Source organism: Hirundo rustica, chromosome 23 (assembly GCF_015227805.2).
Source record: "Hirundo rustica isolate bHirRus1 chromosome 23, bHirRus1.pri.v3, whole genome shotgun sequence".
In the NCBI taxonomy this organism is placed as follows: domain Eukaryota; kingdom Metazoa; phylum Chordata; class Aves; order Passeriformes; family Hirundinidae; genus Hirundo; species Hirundo rustica.
The window spans coordinates 3,533,220-3,550,233 of record NC_053472.1 but is presented as its reverse complement, the minus strand read 5'-3'; the positions used below and the strand labels follow the sequence as shown (position 1 = coordinate 3,550,233).

Here is a 17,014-nt window from a genome sequence, read left to right as displayed (position 1 = left end):
AGGGGGTCAGGCTGTGTCAGGATTTTGGGGGTTTTTTGTACTAATACATTTTTATTTTTAATATCCCTCGTAAAGAGCTGTCATTCCTATCACTATACCTTTGCCTGAGAGCTCCTTAATTTCAAAATTACAATAACTTGGAGGGAGAGGATGTTACATATTCCATTCCAAGGGAGGCTCTGGCTTTCCTGGGCAGACACCTGTCTTCCTAAATCGAGACACCTCCCCACCAGCAGCTCCAGGGGCAGTTCAGCCGTTCCTGTCTGATTCAGGGTGACGTTCCCATGCAGCAGCACCGGATGAATGCCCGAATTTCCATGCTGAGAGCAGCTTTTCCTTGAGGAAAGCCTGGGAAGGGGCTGCAGAGCCTGAGCGGGGCTCTGGGAAGGGAAATGCCGGCAGGGACCAGCTGCCACCACACCTACCTGGGGGACACGGGGATGGGGAGTAACTCCCTGCAGGACAGAAGTGGCCTTGAGGACAGGTGTCTCCCGCTGCTCCATCCCTGGGGTTTGGGATTGTGGAGCCTCCCGTGCAGTAGAACCCGGCCTGGCAGGGCCCAGACGGAGCTGCCAGCTCTGGGCTGGCACAGAACCAACCTGGAGCAGAATGAGGAGCAGCTTTTGGAGACAGCAGGAGCAGCCCCAGCATGAGAAGGGGAAAAGGGACCAAAAATCTGACCCAAAAAATATGTGCTGGAATCAGCCCCTACCTGGAGGGCAGGGAAGAGGAAGGGATGACCCAGCAGGACAAAAGGTTCCTGCTTGGCACAACCCCACAGATCCTGGAGCTGGAGCTGCCTTTCCTGTGAATGGGAAAGACAGAGAGCAAGTTGAAACAATGAGAATTGCAAATAAACACTCCATTTTGTTGGAATAGCTCAGGAAAAGGAGAGGTAGAGCACTGAATTAAGGAAAGAAGAGGGAAAGCAAGCCATCCTGAACCTGGCTGGTGACCCTAATACCCTTTGGGTGACCCCAATATCCCCCTCAAGAGCCATCACCACCACCCTTTGCTGTTCCCTTCCCTACCAGAGAAATTTCCAGGAAACATTGGTTTGCTTGATGTGGATCCAGGTGGACAAAACCACCCAGGCGTGCAGAGTCCATCTGGCCTGGCCAGGCCTGGCCTGGAACAGACCCTTCCAGGAGGACACAGCTGACACCTGGAAGCATCCCAGAGATTCAGGGCTTCGCTGTAGGTTCCAGGGGGACAAGGATGCTGCGTGGCAAATTCTGTGCTCCTGGGGCAGTAGTGACCTGGAGAGAGAAGGTGTTTTCATAATGATAGGACAGGTGGGGAAAATCCTAGGAAGGATTCCCAGCCTGCACACGAGGTATTGCCTTCATCTCTTTGTGGGAAGTGATGCCTTTTTTGGGCTGCCTAAAAACAGAGGCCAGATAGAATTAAGAGATTAAAAAGCAGTTCTGTTTATTGAAGGACCTTCAGGGACATTTAGGGCAGACAAAGCCCCCCAGGGGCTGCACCCAAAATGGACAATGGTCACGGGTTTGCACACTTTGATCACTTTGGGCCATTTGCACTTTGGGGTTCATCTCCCAATTACAGCTGCAGCTAATGAAGTCATTGACCCCAAGTTTGCTGCCCCCAGCTCACTTTTGTTTCCATCTCTCAGGCCTGAGGCAGTGAGGTGTCCTTGATGGCCAGGCCTGGAGAGGAATTGCTGTGTGTGAGCAAAATGGGGGAGCAGCAGCTCCCACTGTGTGTGGAGTTTGGAGTGCTGCACTAAAGAACTGCAGGGTTACAAACAGATGGAAAACAGAAAAGCTGAAATCCTAAGGGATCAGGAGGACTGATCCCAAGCCAGGAGCGTGAGCCCATCCTGCAGCGTGCCCCTGCTCTGCCAGGTCCATCCCATCGGGTGTGCACAGGAGGTGTCCCTGGGTGGGCACAGCCAGACCCACCTTGAGGACAATCTGTGTAGTTGGTGGAGGCAGAGGTGCAGTAAAAGCCCTCTGGGCACTCCAGGCACTGTGTCCCGCTCCAGGACGGGCTGTAGGTCCCTGCAGGGCACGGCTGGGCTCTGCTGCTCCCCTCCTCACAGAAATGCCCAGGGGGGCAGGGACCTCCACTGGCGCTGGCCTTGGAAAAGGAAAACACCGCAGTTACAGCTTAAAAGCTCCTCGTGTGCAAAAAGATCTGAGTCAGATTCTAAAGGTGACATTCACCGTGAAATCCTGCTCTCACCCCTCGCTCCTGCGGGCTGCACAAAGCCAGGGCTGAGTCTTGTCATCATCTTTAAAAATTCCTGCTGAATTTTGCCTCAGAGGAGGGCTGGCAGATGCAGCGTTCTAATCAAACTCATGAACTATTAACCTCTGGAATTTTAATGTGATGTGGCATTCCACGCTGCTTTGCAGCATCGACGTGCAAAGACAGAGCTACTTTTGCTTAGATTTTAAATGCAAAGCTCAAGGAAAGCCAGATGTATTTTGTTATCTCTGGTCCCCTTTCGCTATCAATCAACCAGAAGGAGGCAACGTGGAAAGGGAGAGTTCAATCCAGGGCAGGAGAACTCAGGTGACCTCGTGGCCCTCAGTTCCAAGATATTTTGTGTATTTTTACACTATTTCCACCACACCTCAGCTTACCCTGGGAGGTCTGGGGGAAAGGCTTCCTCCGCTGCAGTAGAACCCAGCCTCACACAACCCAGTGGGAGACACAAGCCCAGTCCCGTTGCAGAAATAACCTGAAATAAAATTAAAGGAAAGGGAGAATCACGGTGAATGATGTTGGCAGCTCCAGGCAGACAACAGCGGATTTGGGATGGGGGAAATATTCCTCCTGTTTGATTCAGCTGCAGCTGCTCTCCTGGGAAGAGCTGCAGGGAGCAAACAGCACTTGTGTCACCTCTGGATGCGAGAACATCCAGAGAAAGGGTGGAAAATGAACCTCCCCATCCACTCCTCGTTGTGAGCATCCTCTGAAGTGGAAAAGGGCAGATTTAGCCTCCACCCTCTGCCCAACACCTCTGTTCAGGAAAGCTCTCCCTCACACCTCTCTCCAGCAAAGCAAGCTGCTGGGGATTCCCTGCTCCAGAACCACAGGAACCCTGGGAATGGTTTAAATCTCCTCCATCAGGACTTTGCAGCGCTTTACCTGCATCGCACAGGAGGCAGTCCTGGATGCCGGTGCTGCCAGCTGAGCTGCTGTAGTGGCCAGGAGGGCAGGGCAGCGGGGAGGCAGAGCCCAGAGGGCAGTAGGATCCCTGGGGACATGTGTTCCCCTCCAGAGCATCCCTGGGGTTAGGGCTGGCAGCTCCTCCAGTGCAGTAAAACCCGGCCAGGCAGGGTCCTGTCACCTGGGACTGCCCAGGGAGTGCACAGAAGTGCCCTGAGAGAGCAAATGCCATCAGCACAGGCAGAAAAAACGGGGCTGGGATGGGAAAAATGGAGTCGGAGTGGGGGGAAAATGGGGCTGGGATGGGGAAAAATGGGAGAGAAAGGGGATGGGAGGGGTGAAAACACCGGGGAAAGGGGGGAAACCAGGGCTGGAATGGAGGAAGTGGGATGAGATTGGAAAAATGGGAGAAAAAAGGGCTGGGATGAGGGAAAAAAAATGGGTCAGATTGGAGAAAATTTGAGAAAGTGGGGCTGGAATGGGGGAAAATGGGATGGGATTGGAAAAGATGGTCTACAAAGGGTCTAGGAGGGGTGAAAAACTGGGGAAAGGGGGGAAAACAGGGCTGGAATGGGGGAATATGGCACGGGATTTGGGAAAAGGGGAGCAAAAGTGGCTGGGAGGGAAAAAATGTGGGAAAAATGGTTCAGAATGGGGAAAAATTGGCAAAGTGGAGCTGGAATGGGGGGAGAAATGACATGGGATTGGGAGAAATGGGATAAAAACATTCTGGAAGGGGTGAAAAACTGGGAAAATTGAGCCTGGAACGGGGGGAAAAGGGGGCTGGGAAATCAGGGATACACAAACCTCTCCCTAAAAGCAGCTCCCCTCCCCTCAGCGTTTCCCCCCAACCTGCTTTGCACCAGAGGAGCCATTTCAGGGAGCAGAGCAGCCTCTGAAGGTGAAGGGCACTCAGCAGGGGCTGTCACCACGCCGGGAGCGGCTCCTGTGCCTCACCTGGCTCGCAGGGGCTGCAGTGGGAGCGCAGGCTGCTGCCGGGCTGGGGGTTGAAGGTCCCTTTAGGACACGGGAACTGAGCTGCAGAGGCAGTGCCTGCGGGGCAGAAGTGGCCGGGGGGACATTCCTGCTCCAAAATGGAAGAGGAATTCTTGGGGCAGAAGAACCTGGGCCAAAGAGAGGATAAAAACAAGACGAAGGGGTTTGGCTCCTGTGCTGGGTTGACCAGAAAAGGGACCTAATTGTGGATATCGCTGCAGTCTGAGTTGGTTCCTCAAACGCCAAATTGACGGCGTAATTGCAAAAGCCGCAGAGACGTAATTTTCTTAACCTGAATCACAACACATCCAAGCTGTGATTCATCAGCTCGTAAAAGTTAATCAAGTTCAAATCCAGGCAGTAATTGGAGACAAACCCCCCAAGGAAAAGCCAGGCTCAGCATCAGGTGATTTTCAAGATCCTCTTCCCCTTCAGCAGGCCGGTGGCAGCCCGTTGCCAAGGGAACCAGCTTTTACTCCAGACGTGGAATAAGTTGATGGTGGAAATGGTTTCTGTGCTCTGAACAGCCTAAATTCCCTTCCAGTGGGGCTGTGTGTGGGGTTGGGGCTTTTCCTGGTCCCATCAGCACCGTGTGGTGATGTGGAACAACTCATCAGCAGCACTGCTGCCTCACAGCCCTTCCCCAAGGGCTTTGCAGTCGTAAAATAACTCAATTTCCCCACACACACTGCTCCAGGATGCCTGGATAAACAATTACTTCCAGCAGACCCTAAGCTCCCCGTGTCTCACCCTTCAGGACAGGGCAGGCAGCTGGTTTGGCTCAGCGCAGGGTTGTAGGATCCTGCTGGACAAGCAATGGGAAGAGCTGTGCCCTGGGGACAGAAATACCCTGCAAAAGACAGAGCAGATCCCAATCAGCAGAGTTCGGAGGGTCTGAGGCAAGGCAGGAATTTCTGTGTGAGCTCAACTCACCCTGGGGACAGGGCTGTGGCTCCTCACCAGACACACAGTAGTGACCTTCTGGGCAAGGCTGGCACTGCTCTCCGTGGGAATGGGGCACGTGGGAGCCAGGGGGACACGGGACTGGGCTCCTGGAGCCCCGGGGACAGAAGTGACCCACTGGACACGGAGCTCCTGAGAGGCCATCGCCGGGTGTCGGGCTCTGGGCACCGCTGGCGCAGTAGAACCTGCAGCCGGGACACACCTCTGGATCTCAGACAGCTAAAAACCCCCCTGGAGAGCATCCCTGCCCACAGCAGGGTATAGGAACGGGGTCGTTGTGCTGCTCACCCAGGGCTGCACTGCCCCGAGGGTGCCCTCAGCCCGGAGCCGTTGCAGAAATGTCCCCCAGGACAGGGCTGGCATTCCTGCACCCTCCTCCCGCCCTCCCGGCCGGACCAGGTGCCAGGAGGGCACTGCAGGGGCACTGGGGCACCTGGTGGGATCACAGCAGGGTGAGGAAACTCCCAGGAATTCTAGGGATGAAGGGAAATTCTGCCCCAAAGCTGCCCTCACCTTCAGGACAGTAGTGCCCAGCAGGACAGGGCAGCCCTGACTCTCCATCCTGGGGGTCCCTCACTCGAGCGCCGCTTTTACACCAAAACCCCTCAGCACAGTCTCCTGGAAAAACAGAACAATGGGAAAATAAAAACCACATAAATACAGGCTTCAGATAAAGCCATTTGCCATCTAGGAACCCCCGAGAGGGGATTCCTGACAGGAGGGCAGGACTGGTGGCAGATGCCACGGTGACAGAGAAACTCTTCAATGCCTGGGCACTGCCACCACATTCCAATAAATATCCCACGTTCCAATAAATATCCCACATTCCCACAAATATTCCAGCACACATTTCCTTTCAGAATCACATTCAACACATCCTTAAGCGGAGAGTGAAATGTTAAGAATTTTATCAAAGCGCTTGGCTGAAACAGGGCGTTTCTGGATAAGGAACAATGAAAAATCATCAGATATTAAAATAAAATAACGAATATTAAAATAAAATTGAGAGATGCCATTGCTGGGTATTTTGTGCCCTGTTTCTCTGCTGAATCTAATCATGTGCACATCAATTACATGGAAGGATCAGTTCTTTGGGAAACAGGCTAAAAACCCAAAGTAATTCTAAATAAAATGCCAGACACTGAAGAACTTGACACTGGTTTTTTGTTTTTGTGCTTTTTTTGTTTTTTTTTTTAAAGAAGTATCACACACAGAATTCTGGTTTCTGTCTGCAGTCCTTCTCTCACTCCTTGCTTAGAAGAAAATGCGTGGTTTACTTGTTTAGAACTTCCTGAAGGAGTTCTAGACAAGTAAAATGGGACATTTTACCTCAGCTGAGGTGGGAAGCCAGGAGCCCATCTCCAAGCCCTGCACTAATTACCAGGCACTGATGATCTCAGCAGGGAGGAGGACGCTCAGAAGAGCAGCAGTGTACCTGTTGGGGCAGCCAGGCCAGGGAATTCGCAGTATTTTCCTGCTGGGCATCTCTGACATTCCTGCAGAGATTTCAGTTTCTGCCTGGCTCCAAAGGTCCCTGCAGGGCAGCTGTGCTGAGAGCTCCTGCTGGTCCCTGCTGGGCAGTAAAAGCCTCGTGGGCAGGGGTAGAGGGTGACATCGATGAGTGGCCCTTGCTGGCTGTCACAGTAAAACCCTGCAGGGACAGAGGGGAGAGCTGAACTCACAGAGTCACCAGGCTGGAAGAGACCTCCGAGATCATCGAGTCCAACCCAACCCTAACACCTCAACTAAACCCTGGCACCGAGTGCCACATCCAGCCTGTCCTTAAACACATCCAGGGATGGTGACTCCACCACCTCCAGTACTTTATCACCCTTTCTGTAAAAAAACTTTTTCCTAATATCCAACCTGTATTTGCCCTGGTGCAGTTCAAGGCTGTGTCCTCTCCTTCTGTCAGTGCTGCCTGGAGAGAGACCAACCCCAGCTGAGCACAACTTTACAAACACCTTTCAGGGGGTTGTAGAGGGTGATAATGTCACCCCTGAGTCTCCTTTTCTCCAGGCTGAACAATTAAACCCGGAGAAGCTGCTCATCAGGGAAGAAGAGCTTGTCCAGGCACACAAATATCTCACTGGCCACTCACAGAATGAAGCTGCTGCTGGCCTTAAATAACTCTTGATGTGACCCTCTGCTGCTGCACAAACACCCTGCACTTTCTCTTAACAGGAAATTTAGCACCCAGTGGTCCTCGAAAAACAGGACAAGATTTACACCTGACACTGTAAGGAAAGCACTTAATGACCCAACAGTGATCTCTCTGTTTCCCTTCAGTCTCTGAAACACTTCAAGTCAAGTTTTCCCTCGGAATATCAGAGATTTTCCCTGACAGTGTTCAAGTTGCTCAGAATACACAGATGTTGCTGCTTCTGCTGTCATATCTGAGCTGCTTTCACCTCTAATGGGTTTACAGGGAGAGACAGAAATCTCCTCCTCCAGTACAGAGAAGAAACCAGGTGGGCAGCAGATCTCTGACCATGGGAAAGCCCAAAAGACAGCAAGAAGGTGCCATCTCTTGTCTGAGGGAAGCACAGAACAACATTTGGGTCCTGTGAAACACATCCTGTTTTCTGGGTGTGCAGCACCTCCAGCTCCTGTCAGATCTCCCAGCAGGGAAATGGCTTTTCCACTCCAGACAGTGACTCACAGAAAGGCATTTATTTTGAATTTGTCACCCACAGTCCTTTGAGCACATCCCCAGGGACTGTGGCAGCCTGCAGGACATTTTATTTCCCACTCACCTTCCCAGCACTCGCCAGTGGGGGCACTGAGGCCAGGTTCCTCACAGTAGAAGCCAGAGGGGCAGGGCTGGCACTCAGAAAGTGCTCTCCTCCCTGGCAGGCTGGAGAAGGTGCCCGCTGGGCAGAGCTGGGGCGCTGCTGATGCTGCAGCTGCAAGAGGAGAAGCAAGAGAGAAATGAGAACGGAAAGAATGAGAGAGATGGCTCATGAAATGTTCATTTGGATGAACACAAAACAGCAGCAGGGAAGTCTTCTCCACTCATGGATCCAACAGTGCTGAGTGGGAGTGTGTCCTGGGTGGCAGTGCAAGATGTCACCAGCAGTTTGTGTTCTGTCACCAGCTGTTCATCCAGCTGTGTCACTGCTCTTTATCCCTTCCAGGACCCATCCTCCCTGCAGGGATCTCTGCTGTTCCTGGCCCATCCAGGCTCACTGCAGGGCTGAGACAATTCCATCCTCCATCGGGAGATGCTGCAGCCAGGGGAGGAGCCCGGCATTCCCGGCTGGATCACACCTGGCCCTGGGAACAGCAGCACAGCCCGTGTGCACGGGATTGCCAGAGGAACCCCGGAGCCATCCCAGCACCACGGGAGCTGCAGAGGGAAACTGCACCCTGCTGCAGGATCCTGGATCACAGAACCACATCTGTCACTGCAGGAGGCTGGGCTGGGCTGGGACCAGCACCCTGAGCAGCACCAACAGGGGGTCAGGCTGTGTTCTGACTGACACTATTTTCTTTTTGTTTGTTTGTTTGCTTTTTTGGTACTACTGTATTTTTATTTTTAACATTCCTAGTAAAGAGTTGCTATTGCTATTCCCATATCTTTGCCTGAGAGCCCCTTAATTTCAGAATTATAATAATTTGGAGGGAGGGGATCTATGTTCCCAGTTCCAAGGGAGGCTCTGGCTTCCCCTGGCAGACACCTGTCTTCCTAAACCAAGCCAGAACGGGACAGAAATTATTGAGTTCATTTCACCCACAGGTGAAGCCAAATAAAGTTCAGCTATTGGGACAAAAGGGTCACCTCCCAGTTTGAAAGGAAGGGGAAGAATTAGGAGAAGGATTTGGGGCTTTGGCACCATGGTCAGACCCCAGGCAGTTGGCTGCCACACCCTGTGGGGGTTTCAGGCGTTCTGTGCCATGAACTCTTCAGTGCTGGATACCCACTGCAGTAAGAGCCCACGGGGCAGATGTTCCCAGTGACACCATCCGTGGGCTTGGGGCCAGCAGCTCCCTCTGCACAGTAAAAGCCAGCAGCACATTCCCCACTGGGGACAGACAGCCCTGCAAGACAGAGGGGATGGGGGCACTCAGAGCACCGAGACAAAGGGGGAAAAGCAGGGAAAACAACTGCTCACAGCCTCCCCGTGGGAGACCCCGCGGGCATCCGGCAAGCACTGCTACATCCCCGTGGGAATAGCAGGAATATCCTCTCCAAACTGCCCTCTCCCCACAGACACCGACCTGAGGCATTGCAGAAGAGCCCTGGGGGACAAGGAAGTGGCTCTGGGCTTCCCTGGGGACAGTAAAAGCCAGCTGTGCACTTGCCCCCGGTGGCAGTGGCTGGGCACAGGCAGTTGGCACTGGTGTAGTTGTCCAGGTCAAACGGCTGCGAGGTCCAGGCTGCTGAGACGCAAAACCAGCCTGGGAACAGCAAACGGCACTGAGGAGCTCTGGCAGTGACAGAGCCCCAAAAAACACCACAAATAAACCAGCTGGGATGGCTTTGGGCATGTTGCAGATATTATAAAAGAAAGGCCTTATTTTATAAGGCTTAGGTCCTGCTACTCTAGCTGAGCTAGGCGTGGCTTGTAAGTTCCCATAAAGAAAAATTATAAGAATGAACACAACAATCTGTTATTAGAGAGAAAAATAAGTTTGCACCTGCATAAACAATGAATCTGTCCCATGAGTGAAAAAAAAAAAAAAAGACAACATATCTAGACAGAGAAAATTTGATAGACATATACAATAGACCTTACCAACCAATGAACTGAGTTTCACTGTATTGCTGCCCAATTAGGTTTAATGCAGTGCCTTCTGATATTCCCTGTAACTGTGAGCTTTGGGAATAAAGAATTGGCTTTTCTGTGTGAGAAAACTGAGTCTTGTCTGTATTTATTACAACATGGGCCCAGCACAGGGTGAGGGATGGGTTCATCCCACCAAAGTTTAACGCTGCCAGGCTGTAATTTCCCATGCAACAGTATATTCAATTTAATAACATCCCATCCAATTTAATACTCTAAATGCCATGTTAACAAAGAGATCTTGCAGTATTTAACTTCAGCACTTCTGCTCTACGGTCACAGGGCTCGGCTCAGCTGCCTGAGCAGGCTCAGAGGGCAGAGCCTGCCCCACAGCCTGGGGCCCCCCTGACCAGCAGAGGTGTGTTCAATCCTGCTGGGTGCCTAGAGAGAGCCCAGCAAGCTGACTGCAAGGGCTGTGGTGAAGGCCCCAGGGTGAAGGCACCACCCTGTCCCCGATGCCACCCCCAGCAGCCCCACACTCACCTGGGTCACACCTGCCTGAGGCAGCTGTCAGCCCCTCCTGCCCGCAGTAGTGCCCAGGTGGGCAGGGCAGGCAGCTGTCCAAGCTCTGGCTCAGAGGGTCAGGGTTGTAGTAGCCCCTGGGACAGGGAAACTCGGTGGCAAACTTGGTGCCTGTGGGATAAGGAGAACAAGAATCTTCTGTGAAATGGAAGCACGATCCTGGCTCTGAATCCTGCTGCATCACTTCATGTCCTCTTTGCCAGTTCATCCCACAGCCCTTCATGGCAAAAATTGTGTTTGGGTGCTGTTTAATTTGTGAAGCTGTTAAACAACAGCCACAGCTACAGCTTAAAATATTGTTTTGTTTGTTTTTTTTTTTTTTTCTGTGAAGAACCAGGCTGGCACTTTTGCTCACAAAGATAATTTCTTGTCCTTAAGGAGGATGTTTCAGCCTGGCCAGAGGATTGCTGTGCTCCCTGGGCCCATCTCACCTTTGGGGCAGTAAAACCCAGCTGGGCAGGGGTTTGTGCTGTAGCTGGTGGTGTTTTCTGGGCAGAAGTAGCCTGCAGCACAGGGGAAGCAGGCAGCTTGTCTGGAGAGGTTGTTGTAAGTCCCTGCACGGCAGGGCCAGGGAGAGCTGGTCCCTTCCGGGCAGAAGTGGCTCACAGGACAAGGGCCTCCATTCTCCCACACACCTGGGACAGACAGGAGAAGCAGGGGGTTGGGAATTTCCCCTGGAAATGATTATTTCTGAGACAATCAAATGACAGTGGCTGTGCCCATTGCAGGCAGACATCCGTGACTGCCCCAGTGCTCAGTGCAGGCATTTCCTTTGGTGGTGCTGGACGGACACAAAAAGAACGACACTCACGCAGTCAAGGTGTCAGAGAAGAAAAGCAAAAAGAAGGAAGAAGTTTATTTCTCAACCTCGATTTATATAGATTCTGGACAATGACCAGGGATTGGAGAATGAGGTTGCCACCTCTCTAACCCCACTGGTCAAATTAAAGTCCATCAATTTTCCCTCCTCCAAGGAAGAATGTGAAAAAAATCACTTTGTTTATGTTACAACCCGTGAGAAAACTCCACTACAGAAATGCAAAACATCAGAAGACTGAAAGAATAGGACAAAACTTCGGTAACACTGATTTTGTATGGCACAAACCCCTCGAAGAAAACCCACACAGGGATCTGCATGACTGAAAGGAGGCAGGACAAGGAATACTGGGAGAAAAGGTGGCATTTTTAAAGCTGCCTGTTGCCAAACCCCCGGATCACCCAGTGCCGCTCACCGGGCGGTGTCGGCGAGGAGGCGCCAGGCTGGCAGAAGTACCCAGGTGAGCAGGGTCCTGAGGGGGCTGTGAGGCCAGGGGAGCCACAGAAGTGGCCAGGTGGGCACTCTGTGCAGCTGGACTCCTGCCCGTTGTGCAGCCTGAGAGGGACAGAAGCAAGGTTTCAGCCTGGCGAGTGCGAAAACTCAGCACGGGGGTCACTGAGGCTTCAGCCCCGGCGAAGTGGAAGCAACCACAAAACTTTTCTGATCGAGGCAAGGATGTGTCCAATCAGCCTCACTGAGCTGTGCTTCACTGCTCAGAGGACTGAGGGATAAACAAAAATGGAAGGAAAATAAAAATTAGCGTCAGCAGATCCACAGAGCTTCACCTGTCCGAGTAAGTGCCCACAGGGCATCGCTGTGGGATGCTGGTGCCAGCTGGGCAGAAGTGTCCAGGCGGGCAGGGGCCACCACTGCTGGTGTTTGTGGCTCCAGTGGGGTTTGGGACACTTGCTCCTGCACGAGGAAGATAAAGCAAAAGTATCCTGAATTACTTGGGTGGTTTCTCACAGGCAATTTTGCTCCCTGTGGCTAAAGAACCATTTCCATCAGTGAAAGAAGAGAGGAGCTGATTGTAGCTCGTGACAATAAAGCCAGAAATCCATGGTGGAACGGAATAAATAACAGCAAGAACCGTAAGGGCCACATCTCCCCACCTTCTCACTCTTTCTGCCCGCTGAATCCTAAATTCTGTACCTGCTGTGCAGAAGAATCCTGGCCAGCAGGGACCACTGGGAGAGGATAATCCCCATTCTCCACAGAACATTCCTGGAAGAGCACAGAGGGAAAAGAGCATCGGCACACTGGGAGGAAAAACCAGGAGAGCTGCTGTGCTGCACGCACGGGAAGGCAAAGGGGAGACTTGGAGAAATCAAACCCCTCAGCTTCAACACAACTGGGACAGATCCCCATCCTAATTCAGCTCATGCTCCGCTGGAAAACCCTGAGTGTGAACCAAACCCTCCTGCAGAGCCTCCAAAAACCTGTGGGGACACCCCTAGGATCCTCTTTTGACTGTGGACTTTTATGTTTGCATTACCTGGAGTCCAAAATGCATCAGAGGATCGGGAAGAGAGAGCTGCAGAGAGACCAGCACCCTCTTAGACAGGTCCCAGGAGAGCATTCCCTCACCTGCAGGGCACTGCTGGCACCCCTCAGCGTGGCTCAGGCCGTAGGAGGGGTTGTAAGTCCCAGGAGGACAAGGATAAAAACTGATCCCGGTTTTCTGAGGGCAGTAGAAGCCAGGAGGGCAGCGGCGCCGGAGCCCCTTTGAACAGTGAAACCCAGCAGGACAAGGGAGGCATTTGTCTTGACCTGAGAGGGAAAAATAGGGAGTAAAAGGAAACATGGAATGAAATGGTAAGAAAATACTTTGTGCACAACTTCCCTCTGCCTGGCTGTGCACTTCAAGAAGCAGAAATCGAAATAAAGCTATTTTTTTTAAGCTCTCCTGTAGTAACTGACCCCAAATACGGATTTCTCCTAGGAGCATTTGGTTCAGCAAGCTCCCCTCTACCAGCCCGAGTCACCTCCATCTGTCCCCATTAGGTGGCAGGCAGAACAGAGGCAAAGCTGGAAGCTGCTGCCAGCCCTCCCTGCGCCGAGTGTCACTGCCACAAACCTGAAAACACATGAGCTGGTGCAGGGGGAAATGCATTCCTCACGCGACACCACGGGGAAAAATAACAAAACATCCCTGCTCGACCCCTTTCTCTAACCCCACTCCACAAAATATTGAATATTCCCTGCGGCCAGCAGCTTTCAGGACCTTCTTGGATACAGACAAAAGCTACCGGCAGTGTTTCCATCCCCCCTGAGCCACACCAGAGCTGCAAAGCTGCAGCTCCTGACCTGTGGCATTGCTGCAGCTCCTGACCTGAGGCATTGCTGCAGCTCCTGACCTGTGGCATTGCTGCAGCTCCTGACCTCTCACATTGCTGCAGCTCCTGACCTGTGGCATTGCTGCAGCTCCTGACCTGTTGAATTGCTGCAGCTCCTGACCTCTCACATTTCTGCATCTCCTGACCTCTCACATTGCTGCAGCTCCTGACCTGTCACCTTTCTGCAGCTCCTGACCTGTGGCATTGTTGCATCTCCTGACCTCTCATATTTCTGCAGCTCCTGACCTGTCCCATTCCTGCAGCTCCTGACCTCTCACATTGCTGCAGCGCCTGACCTCTCACATTGTTGCATCTCCTGACCTCTCACATTGCTGCATCTCCTGACCTCTCACATTGCTGCATCTCCTGACCTCTCACATTGCTGCATCTCCTGACCTCTCACATTGCTGCAGCTCCTGACCTGTCCCATTCCTGCAGCTCCTGACCTCTCACATTGCTGCATCTCCTGACCTCTCACATTGCTGCAGCTCCTGACCTCTCACATTGCTGCAGCTCCTGACCTCTCACATTGCTGCAGCTCCTGACCTCTCACATTGCTGCAGCTCCTGACCTCTCACATTGCTGCAGCTCCTGACCTCTCACATTGCTGCAGCTCCTGACCTCTCACATTGCTGCAGCTCCTGACCTGTCCCATTCCTGCAGCTCCTGACCTGTGGCATTGCTGTATTCCCCACTGGGGCACGGGGAAGGTGCTGCTGAGCCTTCAGGGCAGAAATGTCCTCGAGGACAGAGATCTCCAGTGACTCCATCCTCTGGCTTCGCAGTCTTTGTCCTCCCCGTGCAGTAATAACCTTAAAACAGAAAATATCGGAATTCTTCCCCCGGGTCAAAGCCGATTTCGAAGAAGCCGCACAAGTTCTGCCTTTGTCTCACCTCGTGCACAAAGTCCCCCGGGAGCATCTTGGCCAGACACGTTGCAGAAAAAGCCAGGGGCACAGGGCAGGCACCAGGTGACATCCTGGGCTCCTCTCTGGCCATTCCAGGTGCCAGCAGGACACGGCATCTCCCTGGGGTGCCCGGTGCCAGCTGGGCAATAATGTCCTCGTGGGCAAAGATCTCCAAATGGAAGCCCCACCTGGAGGGCGTCGAAATTAAATTTATTACGGTTCATGAAAGCTCTGGAAGGCCCTGAGCGATGTAAAACGTTGGCCACTCACGGGTGAGGAGGTGCTGGAGCCTTGACGGCAGTAATACCCAGGCTGGCAGTGCCCCTCTGGCTCGGGCAGCCCAGCCCTGCTGCAGAACATCCCTGCAGGGCAGGGCTGGCAGGAACCTGCCCTCTCCACATCCGAGTAACTTCCCTGCACAGAGACACCCACTGCACGTCCCCGCCGAGGGACGGGAGACCTGAAAAATCGCTGCTTGGAAAACAAATCTGGATTCGACTCTTACCGCCGGACACGGGAGAGGCACGGAGCTGCCAGCCAGGCAGAAATGGCCTTTGGGACAATCCTGGGGGACAGGCAGGCCTGGCTCACTGCAGAAAGTCCCCTCAGGGCAGTCCCTGCAAACAGACTGAGCACGGCCCTGAAAGAGAACACACAGCCTGGCAGGGCTGGGGTATTGCTGCTTACCAGGAGAATAAATAAACTTTGTGCCTTCTACCAGCCCCCAGGGAGTCCCTGCTGCCAAATAAACACTGAAGGGAATGACCTTCAGGGTTTATTTGGCAGAATGCAGCCCGAAAGCGACAAATTTGGGGTACCTGCACCCCTAAAGCAGGGGCAGGCACAGCCCTGAACAAAGACAGGAGTTAGGAAAAACAGGAGTTAATTCACCCCTGCCAGGCCAAAGACTCAGCAGCCTTTCCAAATTGGTTCTGTGCAAGAAAACGTAACAAAAGCTGCCAAACGAGCTGTAGGCGATAGCCCTGCCCTCATGGGTCTGATGTCTTCACCCAAAGGGTTTTGGCTCCTCTTCTGTTGCAGGGTAAAAGCAAAGCAGGTGGTGATTACCCAAACTAGCAGAAATCCCCCTATTTTTTTCAAGCTGACCACTTCCAAACACCTCAGGAATTTCTACTCATGCCTTTTTACAGTTTCCAAGGGCTCTGCAGTGCCCCTAGGTTGGGACCTGAGGTACTCACAGGCTGGAAGGTGCCGAGGGGACACGGCTCTGGTTTGAAGGCTCCTGCTAAGGAATAATGTCCCTCCATCACCTCGTGCTGGAGAGCACTCTTAGCTCCTCCTGTGCAGAAGTAACCGGGTGCACAAGGTCCTGAGGGGGCTTGGTTGTTTGTCCCATCACAATACAAGCTAAGTTGGCAAATAAAGCCAAAAAACAACAACAAACACACAAAAAAAAACTTGGGTAGCAATAATGACTTTTTTTTTTTTTTTTTTTTTTTTTTTCCTATACCAAAAAAAACACAACTTCTGGACTTTTAGAGACCTGGCTCCTATTTGCTTCCAGACCTGGAGGACACTCACCCAGGTGGGCAATCCAAGCACTCCTGCAGGTTCCTCAGCCCACTGGTGTTGCTGAAAGTCCCTGGAGGGCAGGGCGTGGGGAAGGCAGAGCCTGGTGGGCAGTAGGACCCAGCAGGACACACAGCTCCTGTCACACCGTCCGTGGGCCACTGAAAATGGGGAAAGCATCATTAAAGAAAGGGAGAAAACGAGGTTAAAATATCGAAGGCATTAAACTGATGTAGACAATAAAGGAGAAAAAAAAAAAAAAAAAAAAATGGAGACATGCTCCTGTGCAGAGAACAGAAAACACTGACTTAAGGAAATTCAAAGAGAATAAAATAGGGGTGAAATATTGCACTGATTAACACCCACTGGACTTTTTACCTGGCAACATTTTAGTTAAGAGGGTGTCAGCGTTGAGAGGGGAAAGATATGACATGGCCACGCTCCCTTTGAGGGTCCTCATGCCATAAACTTGAGCGTGAGCGGCACAAAATTGCGACTGTCCAAATCACTGGGTTAAAAAAAGGCACCAGAGAGGGGAAAACAAAACAACACAGCAGAAAAGGAGGAATAAAACACAACACACCAGAAAAGGAGGAGTGAAACACAGCACAGATAGAAAAGGAGGAGCAAAACCACAACACAGCTAGAAAAAGAAGAGCAAAACACAGCACAGTTAGAAAAGGAGGAGCAAAACCACAACAGCAGAAAAGGAGGAGTAAAACTCATCAGTGGCACTTACTGGAGTCAGAGCCCTGCCCTGGCAGTAAAATCCAGCCTCACAGGGCCCACTTGGGCCAGTCTGTCCTGGGGCAGCGCAGAAGGAACCCCGAGCACAGGGGCTGCACCCCGAGGGTCCAGACAGCCCCTGCCTGTCACCAAATGTCCCCTCCGGGCAGGGCTCAGGCTTGGAGCTGCCTTCAGGACAGTAAAAACCCTACAAAAACAAGCCAGATGTGTGCATTTAAGGATTTTCTATTAAGTCAATCCCACGGAACAGCTTCTTCCATGAAAGCA

General features: G+C 52.3%; 1 protein-coding gene across 1 annotated transcript in view; it reads right to left on the bottom strand.

Annotated features, from left to right (window-relative positions):
- Positions 1-249: 249 nt before the first annotated feature.
- Positions 250-17,014, bottom strand: part of LOC120762473 (multiple epidermal growth factor-like domains protein 6) — a 34,094-nt gene continuing 17,329 nt past the window's right edge. Inside the window, exons 14-30 of the mRNA XM_040084914.1 lie at positions 16,740-16,934; positions 16,013-16,161; positions 15,670-15,838; positions 14,976-15,110; positions 14,457-14,658; positions 14,234-14,374; positions 12,814-12,996; positions 12,379-12,450; positions 7,857-8,006; positions 4,888-4,987; positions 4,099-4,265; positions 2,613-2,710; positions 1,926-2,103; positions 1,032-1,259; positions 713-805; positions 426-599; positions 250-380 (exon numbers count right to left, since the gene is read on the bottom strand). Coding sequence (XP_039940848.1) covers positions 250-380; positions 426-599; positions 713-805; positions 1,032-1,259; positions 1,926-2,103; positions 2,613-2,710; positions 4,099-4,265; positions 4,888-4,987; positions 7,857-8,006; positions 12,379-12,450; positions 12,814-12,996; positions 14,234-14,374; positions 14,457-14,658; positions 14,976-15,110; positions 15,670-15,838; positions 16,013-16,161; positions 16,740-16,934 — 2,565 coding nt within the window. The remainder of the gene's footprint in view (positions 381-425; positions 600-712; positions 806-1,031; positions 1,260-1,925; positions 2,104-2,612; positions 2,711-4,098; positions 4,266-4,887; positions 4,988-7,856; positions 8,007-12,378; positions 12,451-12,813; positions 12,997-14,233; positions 14,375-14,456; positions 14,659-14,975; positions 15,111-15,669; positions 15,839-16,012; positions 16,162-16,739; positions 16,935-17,014) is intronic.